The sequence below is a fragment of the Stegodyphus dumicola genome, chromosome X1 (genome assembly GCF_044657685.1).
Source record: "Stegodyphus dumicola isolate Sdum_Otavi_A_Nest chromosome X1, ASM4465768v1".
NCBI lineage: Eukaryota > Metazoa > Arthropoda > Arachnida > Araneae > Eresidae > Stegodyphus > Stegodyphus dumicola.
The window spans coordinates 227,017,605-227,030,115 of NC_140780.1; the positions used below are offsets into that span (position 1 = coordinate 227,017,605).

General features: G+C 30.8%; 1 protein-coding gene across 2 annotated transcripts in view; it reads left to right on the forward strand.

Annotated features, from left to right (window-relative positions):
- LOC118189170 (suppressor of lurcher protein 1-like) overlaps positions 1-12,511 on the forward strand; it is a 96,507-nt gene that overhangs the window by 7,698 nt on the left and 76,298 nt on the right. The window contains exon 2 of one of the 2 annotated variants that reach the window (XM_035359721.2): positions 7,479-7,535. The exons of the other annotated variant lie outside the window; for it this stretch is intronic. Coding sequence (XP_035215612.1) covers positions 7,479-7,535 — 57 coding nt within the window. The remainder of the gene's footprint in view (positions 1-7,478; positions 7,536-12,511) is intronic. 2 annotated transcript variants of the gene reach the window in all.

Below are 12,511 nucleotides of genomic sequence, written 5' to 3' on the forward strand. Positions count from 1 at the left end.
TTCAGCTGCTGCTATTACAAAATATTTTAGTCCATATTTAGCTATAAAAAAGGTAATTACTGGTTTGAACTTACAATTTGCGATCGGTTATGCTTTATTTCATTGTGGTGGAATTTCTTCGAATTATTCTGCATTCCCGAAAATTTAAATGCAAAGGTGAAAGATGTTACCGATTTTAATACATAATTATTTTATTACATGCACTGAAATAACAGTCAATCTTTTTCAAGCATCTCATCAACTTAATTTGACATTTTTCTGTGTTGAATTTTTATTTGTACGTGTATAAGGTATTTTCTCCCTCCTTACCGCATGCCTTCGTGGTGTAAATGCACATTCGACTAGCATTGGGAGGTCGATGTTCAAATCCCGGCGAGGGCATTACACATTTTTCATATGTCCTGTATCAATAAACTTAATTACTCTACATGTGAATTTGTATTACTCGCATTTATTTTGCACACGTTTAATTTTCTTGCATACTTATGTATATACATGCTTATGTATATGCTATGAAGTAAGGCAAGAGCGTGTTTAGGGACAGAATTGATGGTGTCCTAGTGTTTCTCGACAGCTGAGCAGTAATAGCAAATTTTAGACATATAAATATTTTAAAATAAAATTTTTAAAAATATTTCAAGGGGTTAGATGCATTAAATAATCTTATTAGCAAACAAAAAAGTTATAGTGTTGTAATCATTTTTCCAGAATTCAGGAGTAACGAAGATTATTCATCATTTAAAGCCTTTAAAATCATACACCAGAGCCAGTGCAACCGGTGCAGTCAGTTTACATTTTTAAAATTTAGGGAGTTATTGGATGTTAGAATTTAGGTCTTTTTTTGTTTGGTTTATATGATTAAGGCAAAGCCTCAAGGGCTATCTACCTAAGAGGAGGGATGTATTCGTAGAGGACTTTCTAAGGAAAGCTGGCTCGTATACACGTTGCACATGGGGAAGACCACGAAAACGCCCATGCAGCCATCTCTTTCGTGGGATTCGAACCTCAGACCAAATTACCAGTGTTAAGAGAATTTACCGTTCGGCCGCTGGTGAGCCGTTAGAATTTAGGAAGTCGACGAAATTGCTCCAGGTGGCCAAAAATAAATAAATAATAAAAAAAATAAAACACCTAGCGCCGGAACTTCAGCCACCTATAAATTTTACCAAAGTAGCCATGTTAAAATGCAGTTGTTCATAGTGAATACACTCACCTTTAGCCTGTATGTGCTAATTAATGCTTATGCGCGTATGGGTGACAGGAAAATGAGAAGATCCAAAAAGACCTATTGTAAATAATGCACGGGTGCTACAAAAGTTAACTCTTCAGGGATTTAAGCAAATGACAAGCAGCATACTGTTGAAAACGGGATTTATTCAAAGTAATAATGGAATATGTCTAACTTCTCTGCTTTTCTTATAGGAGTCGTCTGTTACATTCTTTTTAGTTTTTGACAGCAAGGTTTTTTTTTTTTTTTTTTTTTTTTTTTTTTTTTTTTTAAGAATATGAAAGCCACTACACAAAGCTATGAGGCCAATATGTTTGAATGCATAGTCAGTCTAACAGTTTTATTCCCCATCTTGTCTTCCTTTCTATTTCAACACCGGCTTTATCATTCCCTTCCAATCACTTGCACTCTCCTCTTTAGAAACTGCATTAAGAATGGCTCGGTTTGATAAAATAAAACGGGTTGTATCATTCTTGTCCTCTTAAATTTTCAAATTTTTGAGCACTAGAAAAAGTTTCTTCATCAACTTCATCTATTATGCCTTTTTATCTTTGTATATTAGAAATAGGATTTTAAATACAATGAATTAATTTTAAGCTTTTACATACATTACTAGCTTTATGAGTGATATTAAGTGTATTATAAAAAATGCGTTTCTTCCTAATAGTCTGCTCACCAGCGACCGAGATTTATTAGAGTCATTGAACTGGGGTAGTTCAACCCGGGTTCGAATTCCGGCAAACAGGCTGGCTGCATGGACATTTTTGAAGACTTTTTCCATGTTAATGTGGATACGGGGCAGTGTCTCTTAGAAACCCCTCCACGAAGGCATCCATCCTCCTTAGGTAGATAGACCTTGCGTGGTTTGCTATTCAACTAAACCAAACCAGTCTTCCTAACAGTCACAAATTTTTCCGTCTCCTCAAAGTATCATCCTAAATACTTTTGTAAAGATAATCTAGGGTAATCCGTATGAAAATAGTACGGGTTTCATCGTATTCATAGTGGAATAAAATTTAAATTCATAAAAAATACTTTCAAAGGGACCAGTGTTGGCCTTATAACATATGATAAGATTTATTTTTTGAGTATTTAAATATTTTTTTAGAAACATCTGTTTTGCACTTTCTAATGCAGCCTCCAAAAGAAATATTTCCAGCTTCAGAGGTTTAAATAACGTTTTTAAGAATTTAGTAGTTGAATCTCTTTGAAATGGACATGTTTTATTACAATGTAAAAGATGAAACAATTTTTCATAAATGCATTCATGGCCATTAAAGTTCTACTAAAGCATTAGCAGAATCATATTCATTTCACAAATACATTGTGATGAAAGGATTAATTAAAATTTCAGGTAATTTTGAGGCATGGAAAAAGCAGAAATCAACACCCTATGGTAGGAATAGCAGTACGGTTATTATTGCCCATGCAGCTTTCCATGTCAGAGTTCATGTGTTGTACTGGCTGACAAGTAATACCACGCCATGCTCTCTGCAACCATTGAACTTTTCATATGGTGAGAGATCTTGAAAAAGTATGGTTCAAGGCAAAAGCCCCATTTTGTATTGAGAAAATGTAGGACAGCTAGAGAAACATGGAATTTTGCACTTCCTATTAAAAGTTTAGGCAAGAAGGCCCCGAAAATATGGCCCAGTCACATGCATAAAAACATAAGTAATGTATCTGTAGCTGGTCAGTGCCTGATATGTGGAGTAGAAAAGAAAATGATATATACTCAATGGCATTCTATAACATCAATCCAGGTGCTCGGCCAGTATGACTGCAAACTTCTAGATTTCGTTCCCTTCTCTGTCTCGCCACTCGGATAGTCATCATGATGCAGTAAGCTAAAGTGTACCTCCTCGGAAATGACGACATTACGGCACTGATGTGCCCGTGGCGATTTATTAAATGTACCACTGTAAGCGTTGATTCCATTGTTAAAATGTTAAGAGAAGCCGAAGTATTAAGCCGTTGTGATCTCGTGTATTACTCTGTGTGGTCCTTCTGAATCTCTCGATTATAAATTCTCATAAATAATCATTAGATATGCATATTCGTATAAGTTTATTAAAATTGCACGTTATCATCTGTTTTCCTCTCAAAATAGAAAAAAAAAATCTCATTTACACCTTTAAATTTGTGTATTCTATATACGCATGCTATTATGCATTTTGCACACAATGCTGTAATTTGCATGCTTGCTTTTCTTTCTGTTTTGGCATTTTTGAATTTATGAAGCACTTAATATAATGTTTGCAGTTTCTGTATAGGGTTTAGTCCCTTAAAAATCTATTTTATACATTCTTCATCAAATGTCAATCACAATATTATGAAATACTGTTCTATGTTACGTAAAATATTTTAAAATAAAAATCAAAAAATATAATTAACAGAAATGAATTACACCATGAAGAGTAAATAGTATGCTTTAAAAATAATTTTTGCAAAGTATAGCTTTAAAAGCAGAAAATGCAAGTAAACTTTGGTAAATAGCAAAACATGATATTATTGCTTTTAACATACAAAAGACTAGTCCTTTTTCAAATACGCTTTTTATCATGAATAGTATAAATTACTACTATTTACAGAGAGCAATATTTGCTATTTGTACGTATAACGGGTATCCGAAAAAGATCTTTATCATTACCCAGATTCGTAACATAAAAACAAGGCAATGTATTAAAATTCTATTTGTAATAAGTATTAGCATCCGGTTTGCAGTAAAGGAAAGCTCAGCTCATCCATAAACTTCAACATGGGCTCCTTAAATGTTTGAAGAATGGTCATACTTCTTAAATTAAGATCGCGTGAAGTGGTTCTGACTGATTTCCTAAAATTTCTACAGAAAACTTCTGATATCAGTTAGCTAGACTTAGCCCACATCAATAATAAATGCAATTTTTCTAGAATTGAAATTTTTTTATGATTTAAAATTTTTGAAATCTTATCATAGTTTATGAAGACATTTGATTTAATAAATTAAATTATTTCATTAATTTAAATTATTCCTAATTCTTGCAATATTTTTTCAGCATAGTTATAGCAATTTTGCTTCAGCTAAAAGCAATATACACTCCGCTTTTTCCCGCATTGTTGCCATTGCAAATAGGACAAAATGAACATCTCATCTACTAAGACGCCATTATAAACATTTGCACCAAAATATTTTGAGTTAGTCTCTTATTAACTGAAAGCCGCATTTCAGTACAACGCCCCGGTTGTTTTCCATGCATGTGTACAACAACAAAGTTGCTTCAAGACAATCTGTATTTCCCATCGCTTTATATCTATTTATATCAATGATTTGGAAACGGTGATATTAGTCTGATATTATTGCGCAATTTTTCAGACATTGTGAAATGCAGTAAAATCAATAGAAACGCGTATTTTTGTTAATTGCTAATTAAATGTTATAACTGCGTTCTTGATTGAATCCATATGACAATCTGATGCATACTCCAGACCTGCAGAAGAGACTATTTCGTATGTTAACGTGATATCTCTATTAGATACGCTATGCTGTATGATTATTATTTAGTTATAAAAAAAAGTCTTAACTAAATAATAAAATAATTACATCACCTTTTAAGGAGGAATCCTTACTGCAATCTTACTATAGAGAAGAAATGAAAGCAATGTAATGCTGGCTTATCAGAAGTGGCTTCATTGACACCGAAATATTCCACGCACACCGACAGATATTGCAATTGATGAAAGAAGTGTTTGGAATAAAATTTGAAGGTAGAAAATAATGTTCATGCTTTTAACAAGAGTTCTCGATAAAATAAAATCCTAAACTTGTACATTTTGCACATCATATCAAAGAAAAACAGCATTTCTCCCGCACAATAATTAAAAATTTAACCTAGAGCAAATTAGTATGTGTTTAACAATACTGAAGAGAACATGAATGATGTTTGATATTGAGCATAAGCTTGATATACACCGAAAAGAAATGCTAAAGTTATGCTTACGACATTCTTTAATGGTCATTATATAGCTATTACTGGCGGATAATAGAAGTCCATTTTATCTATTAATGTCTGCCTTTCGTGCTTACTATACTATTGTTTAAATATCAAGCTAAAAATCCTAATCAGGAAACTATTCAAATATTATATGTAATGCATTTTGTTAAATAATTCAGAAATATTTGAGGATTTCTGCTATGCGAGCAAATTGTTTTTAAATGAGAATTTTTTTTGTTAATTCGGCAGTTAAAAAATCTTGAGATTTCTCCAGTAAAAACCTACGGCTGAGCATTTAAGTAGATATGCATCCAACTTAACCTGTTTAAGGAGTTATGCATCCAAATTAATGTCATCAATAAAGTATCTTCTTGGGTGGGAAAAAACTGTTATTTCAATTGGCTTGCGAATCAAAAATGGATGAATTGAATCTTCGTGTTTTTCAAATTTTGATAGACTCTCTTTATCAAAAGTAGAAAAAGTTTTGAAAATAAAAGTTTAAATCTGGTACTGCCAGAAACGTTTTGTCGGTATAAGTATGCCGGAAAAACAAAAAACACTTTGTTGGTTCTTTTACACCGGATATTTACTTTACCTAGTACCTCATTATCAGGTAAGCACAAAAGCTGGTGCAACCGGTGCTGTTTGGATAAAATTTGGCAGAGTTTAAAGGCGGCAAAAGTTTGGAGGTTATCGGGGCAGCTAAAAGGTTAGCGCTGGCTCTTCGTATTATTACTGCTTACTTCTAACCGAATAGAATAGCTTTCAGCTAATCCTGCTTCTCCTATGACGAAAGAAATAAAAGTCTAAGAAAAGCGTAAAACAAAGGGCTAGCTTCGTACTTTAAAGGTACAAAGAGCTGGTTTTCTACTTTAAAGGTACAAATTAAAAAAGCTCTAGGAATGATGAAAGTTTTAATGCTGTGAATTTGACTGTAACTTATTTCGATTCGTCTATAATATAATTTAGTTACTCCTAAGATTCTTTTTAAAGAAGGAGACGCAAAATTCGAACTTAGGAATTCACGAATTTTTTATGCTGCTTATAATGACAAACCCTTGCACACTTTCAGTTTAATTCGCTGCTGAAAAATTATTTCTTGTAATAGAAATTGAAACTTGCATCTTTATATCAAACAGCAATGAAAGTATATGTTTAGATAAATCGGCTTAAATTAAAAAATTTTTTGGTTTCAAACGAAACTGTGAACTAAAAATACATACTTTGCTGCTTTCGTAGATATTTCGAAATACGTTTGGAAAAAGAAGTATTTTCATTTGAAAAACAAAGTTTTTGAAATTTCAGAATAAAACAACGCAATAGGAATTATACTTTAATAGCTTCATTAGATGAAAAAAACACTCATTAACATAGATTAAGTTTGAACCCGAAATGCCTAAAATCATAATTGGAAATGGGATGATTATAATCATCAAGTTAAAAGTGACACTAAAAGAGAATTTCAGAAAATAAATCAATTATTTATGCCTAAAATAACTATAAAGCCCTAATAACTATAAAGTAAAATGACGGTATGATCTTTATATCGCTGAAGTAAAAAATACATAGTATAAATATAGTTTAAAACATTTTTACAACTTTGATGCACATTTCATTAAGCAAATTATTTTAATTGAATATGATATAAGATTTAATGCAGAAAATTAATAAACAATTAAATAAAAAGTATATTTTCAATATGAAACTTTATTAAGCAATCTATGGACTCAAAACTATCAAAAACTACGAACTTAGCAGAGATTGTGATGGTCAATAAACTCTTTATGCTTCCAATTTCAGTTTAATATTTTAAATATTAGTTTACAATTTAAAGATAAAAATGTCAGATTTTGAGAGAATCAAGAATTAATATTTTTGAGGAAAGTATTAAAATATTATATAAATTCCCCTTTTAAAAACTCAGTATTTATGTTGCATATTTCATGAAATGAAATTTTATAATATTGATTTAAAAATAAAGACAGAATGCAAAACAAGTGAAATTTACCCAGTGAACTTATCGAATATATTTTAGGTTTCTTTTAAATAGTCATAAGCATTTTAGTATATTCACCAGGCGCTGCTTAACGCAAAGCTAGAAAATATAATTCGCTTAAAGTGCGTAGATACAGTGCTTTTTAAGTACAGCTCAGCCTCATGCGCTATGCAGCAATGATGCAGTATGCATTCTGTTTTCATTCTTAAATTGATTATAAAATTTCCTTGCCAGAAATATGCAATTTTATAATAATACCATGTATTATTCACTCTCTTCACAGCTTTATACACAAAATTCGTCGTTTCCCCAAAGTGTTGCACTAATTATGACGGCCACTGTAAGTTGTATTTAAAAATTGTTTATATAGTACTGGAATGATATTTTATGTGTTTAGCTATTTTAGTTTTTCAGTGTTTCTGAAATAAGGGTATGGAGCAGATTATTTTACTATTATTCAAATTGCTTGAAATTCAAGTATACTACATGTAAAATTTGTAGAATGCTCTAATGATTGATTTTTTTTACGTATCACACCCCCCCCCTAAAAAAAAAAAAAAAAAAAAAAACTACCTTTAACCGGTGCATGAATACAAAATGTTAATGAAATAAATAAGCATGTAAAATATGAGAACTGTTTCTGCCTAAAGTCGCTTTCTAAGAGTAAGTATGTTCCTAATTCATACTATTATCGTCTACTAAACGAGAACTTTTAATGAAGTTATACATAAAAATATAATGTAATAATTTTAATTTGATTATATATACTGCAGTAGCAGGTATAATAAAAATAATCATATCATGAGTTATTATCATGCATAATCTTACACACTATAAAACATTTTTAATTCTTCATACGAGCGTATTAATGCGAGTGTGCATATGCACTTAAAGTAATCTAACTTTGAGATTTAATGAGTGGCATGAAAGCTTTCGACTAAATTTAAGTATCTCTGTGTAAAATAATTACTAATTGTACTGAATTTAAATAATTAAAAATGTAATAAAATTAAGTGATTTCGTAACAGTTTTAATTCAATTAAAATGTTACAACTGATTTTATGGATTTTGGTTTTTACTTCATCAAATTCTTTGAAGCATATTATTACCGTAATGTTTTAAGAGTGATAAGTAAATGTTGCAGAACATTTTACATCCTTAAATATTTTATGCTATTTATGAGCATTACAGGGAATTAGGTTTCGTATCAGATCAGTAAAAATATATTACTAGTATACGTGCTTTTTAAAATTCTATAAGTGAATTAATTTTCAAGATAGCTGTTGTAAAAATAATATGTAATAGTGAAGGTAAACTATAATTACCTTGTAAACTACATTAAAGAATTCTAACTACTATTTGTTTGAAATTATTAAATCTCATTAAATACTGCCTTAAAACTGCTTTCTTCATCACACATTTTGTTACAGCTTACTTATCGATTCTAATACATAAATATATTGGGAAAGCCACCAATTACTTCTTAAAATACTCGCTGTTATATTATTAGTTAAAAGTCTCGTTACATCGATTAACTCTGCTTTGGTATCATGCCATTTTAAAGCCCTCTAAAAAAATCTGTACGAAATTGATAACATTTGCGACACAAAAAAGCCTCTACAGAGAAAAACATTTTTTCAAATGTTTCCTTATAAGTCTTGCATTCGCATTATATTGGAGATAATTCACAATACGACAAAAATTAATGGAAGATAATTTAAAGCACTCAATAAATTTTGGCATTTCCTTCCAGTGCATCAAGCATTGTAAAAAATATTTGAATGAATGACGAAATTAAACTGCCGCTTCCAGAAATGGGAGATTCTAAATGAACATGAAGAGGAAGGAAGCGATACAAAGTTCCGGTAGCAACCACATGATATTTATTAAAGATTAAAAAAAAAATCAGTGGCTAGGGCTTCAGTTTCTGTCTCTCCGAAGTACTACTACCGCTCTTCGAACTGCAGATGGAAAGTATCTGAGCGTACCTTCAATTTTCCGTGTCTGGATGCTTCTGAATTTAATTCAAATGATAATAAGAAAATGAGATTGAGCTACTAGTTCTTTTGCAATATGTACAGGTATTTATAAACAGAAAATAAATTATGTTAGTTCAATAGTCTCAAGAAAATTTTACAATTGTTATATATGGAGAGACAATTTCATAAGGATATGAATGGTTTTCATCTGTTTGTGCCCTTCGCAAACCTAATAACCATTTATAATGTCCATTTCAAGAAATGTAGTTGATACGAGATGCTATATTTTCAGCAAGAAGTTTAAAACAATGTTAAATTTAAGCTAGCTCCCTGCGTTATCTGCCATCCTTTGCAATGCTGAAGAATTCTTACTCTTTTAATTTAAAAAGACAAAGGTAGGAGGAAGAATTATTGCTGGAACATCCTAAAATAAATTGACATAAGCATTGATAACCGTCACATAAGAGCGTGGAAATAAAATGTGAGCATGATATGAGTTTGGTTTTTACCAACAGAAGGTGAGCAATTTGCTCACAGGATATTTTTATTTATTACAAACTGTATTACCGAAGCAAGTTATTTTTGGTGGGCATTATATCTTGCAATAAATAATTACAATTTAAGTAGTGTTTTATAAAATTGGGATAAGCAAAACGATATTATTCGTGTTATTTCTAGGAAATATATAATACTCTTTTCAATACTGAAAGCCTGCGAATATTTTAAATAATCATACTCGATGATCTCGTATGGAGCCTTGGATAGATGAAACGTGAAAGAACTAACAAAAGCATTAAAAGTAACTGATATAAATTCATTCATATGTAATTTGAGGCATAGATGGCAAGATACATTTCCACGTCTTAATTAATTAAGTTCTTATAGCTAGGTTGTTTGTGTAGAAAAAAAGGGAACATTTTCTCTACTAAATCGTTTTGAGTTGAAGTTTGTAATATTTAATCACCTGACTGCTTTTTCACTCTCCCTCAATTCATCTACTTTCTCTAAGCATAAATCAGACAATAAATATGAACTGAAAGTAACCACAAGTAACTTAAAATCTCAATATGAATTAAAAGTGAAGTAACTTAAAATCAAAAGATGAATTAAAAGAAATTTATAAGCTTAAACATGTAGATACAACCATTGTGCAGATTTCGGTATTTTATAAACTAAGTGAGCAGGAATATGAACAGAATGTGAGATTTTTTAAATATTCATACATCTCATCAAAATCCTATTTGAATATCAAAGAAATAAAATTTCAAAAGATGTATCCATGTCATCATAAACTTTAGATCTTCAGAAGTAAAATTTTATACTTACGTTACACCCCGTTCTTATAAAATTATAGTTAAAATAATTAGAATTTTAGCATTTTTCCTTAATGATGCATGTAATTATGAATACTTAATAATGTGAATTGCAATATATATTTTGTAATATATCTCTGAGGGTGATATTTAATCCAGTGTTTAAATATTTAAATTTGCATAATATATGCTACCGGTATTAATATTTTTCAAATATTTTAATTATCGCTTGCTATACGAGTATGTCTATATGCATCTCTTTGCACAGCTTTAGCTATTTTGATTTCTTTTCCTGTTATATGTTTGCATGTGTGTTTACAAATTTTCCTAGCATGGTTCATTTTATTTAAATTGTTATAAAATTTTTCAAATTAGATTCTTTGAAAGTGAATTAAAATTGTGTTCCTTTTGATAATATTAGTAACTGAATTGGAAATAAAAATGTGGATAAAGAAATTACTATCAGCTGTTATAAACAGGCAAGTTCTAGTATGACTATACAAATTAGCAAAGGGAAATAGTTAATATAACAGGTAATGTCGTATTTAAAAATTTGAATACTGAATATAAATTGAATTACAAAATAGCAAACCACGCAGTATGCAAGTTATTCAAGACCAGAGAAATATTTCTTGAAATAAAAGTTTTTCTTTGGCATTTGTATTATGCCAATAATTTAGTGTAGTTTTTAGCACTTAAATCGGAAGTAATAATTTATCGCATTCTTTTGAAATAGTAAGCCAAAAACAGTTATTGGCAAAAGTAGCTTTAACATGTTCCATAGCGCCATTCGGGAAACGTTTCATGATACATTCTCTGTAAAAAAAGTTGCTCAGCATTACCTAAGGGTGTTAAATAGAAATACCACGACTTAGTTGGAAACTTAGCAAGAACAGCACCATTTGGTAACATACCTCCAACTAGTTTTTGAACCTGAAACCAAACAGAAAATGTCTCTAACCTCATTGCGCACAATGACGTTTGAAGGAAATTAATGGGTTTGAGCCAAATTATAATATTTTCAAGCTTTTCAACTGTTTTCTGTTATATGATGTTTTCCATAGCAGTAGCAGAACCCCTGTAGAAAAATATTGTATGATTATTTGACTCAGTATCAAATAACACATGGACAAAAAGCTCAAATAAATAATCTGTGTAAAAATAACACTCAAGTTAACGATTAATGGAGATGTTAAGGCAACAAGAACCAGCTTAATATTCGTAAATTTTCCGAACTAGTTTCAAAGGTTTAAACATAGAAACTTCTGCAGCTGCAAAAGTGCAAATGATGAAAGAGAAGGTGCTCAGGAGATAACACCGAAAGGAAAGAAGTCAAGCTATTGACACATCTATTGATGAAAAAAGAAAACAGCTCTGAAATAATTTCCTTAAAAGCTGTGGGTAAAGACGGATTGGATTTGGGATCGTTAACTAGAGCTGAAGTATTTTTGTGACTGTGAAACGCTTCTATAAAATCTAATTCGCCAATAGAAGACGTTTTTTTGAATAATTTTAGCTACTCAAAAATGAAAAGTGTGATTTCCTGACCAACAAAGTTTTGGGCAACAGAGGATTTATAAGCTTGTTTTCTCCTAACATATACCTCATCTTTCTTAGAGCAAAATTTTAGGGCTCTCATAGCTTGATCAATTTATATTAAAACACATTGGGAAGGAATCTTATATGTACTCCAAGAGGTCATATCCGAAATGAGGTCTTTAAGTATGCAACTACGAATTTTATTGGTAGAATAGAAAACGACACGAAAGTTGAATTTTTGTTAAATATGTGCAATTTCATAGCTAATCAATGAAAAGAAAAGAATGACAACCGAACTCTTATTATCCCCTAAAATGAGAGAGTTCTAACTATGATGATAATTTTTTAAACGCTTAGCGAATAATGTTGGGCGAAAAGTCTGTGACAGTAGCTACTGAGTTTAAGTAATTTTGTTCTTTGGTTATTTGGTGAAGAGCCGATTTGGAGGAGCAGACTTGAAGTACTCGGAAAACGAAGGAATAACA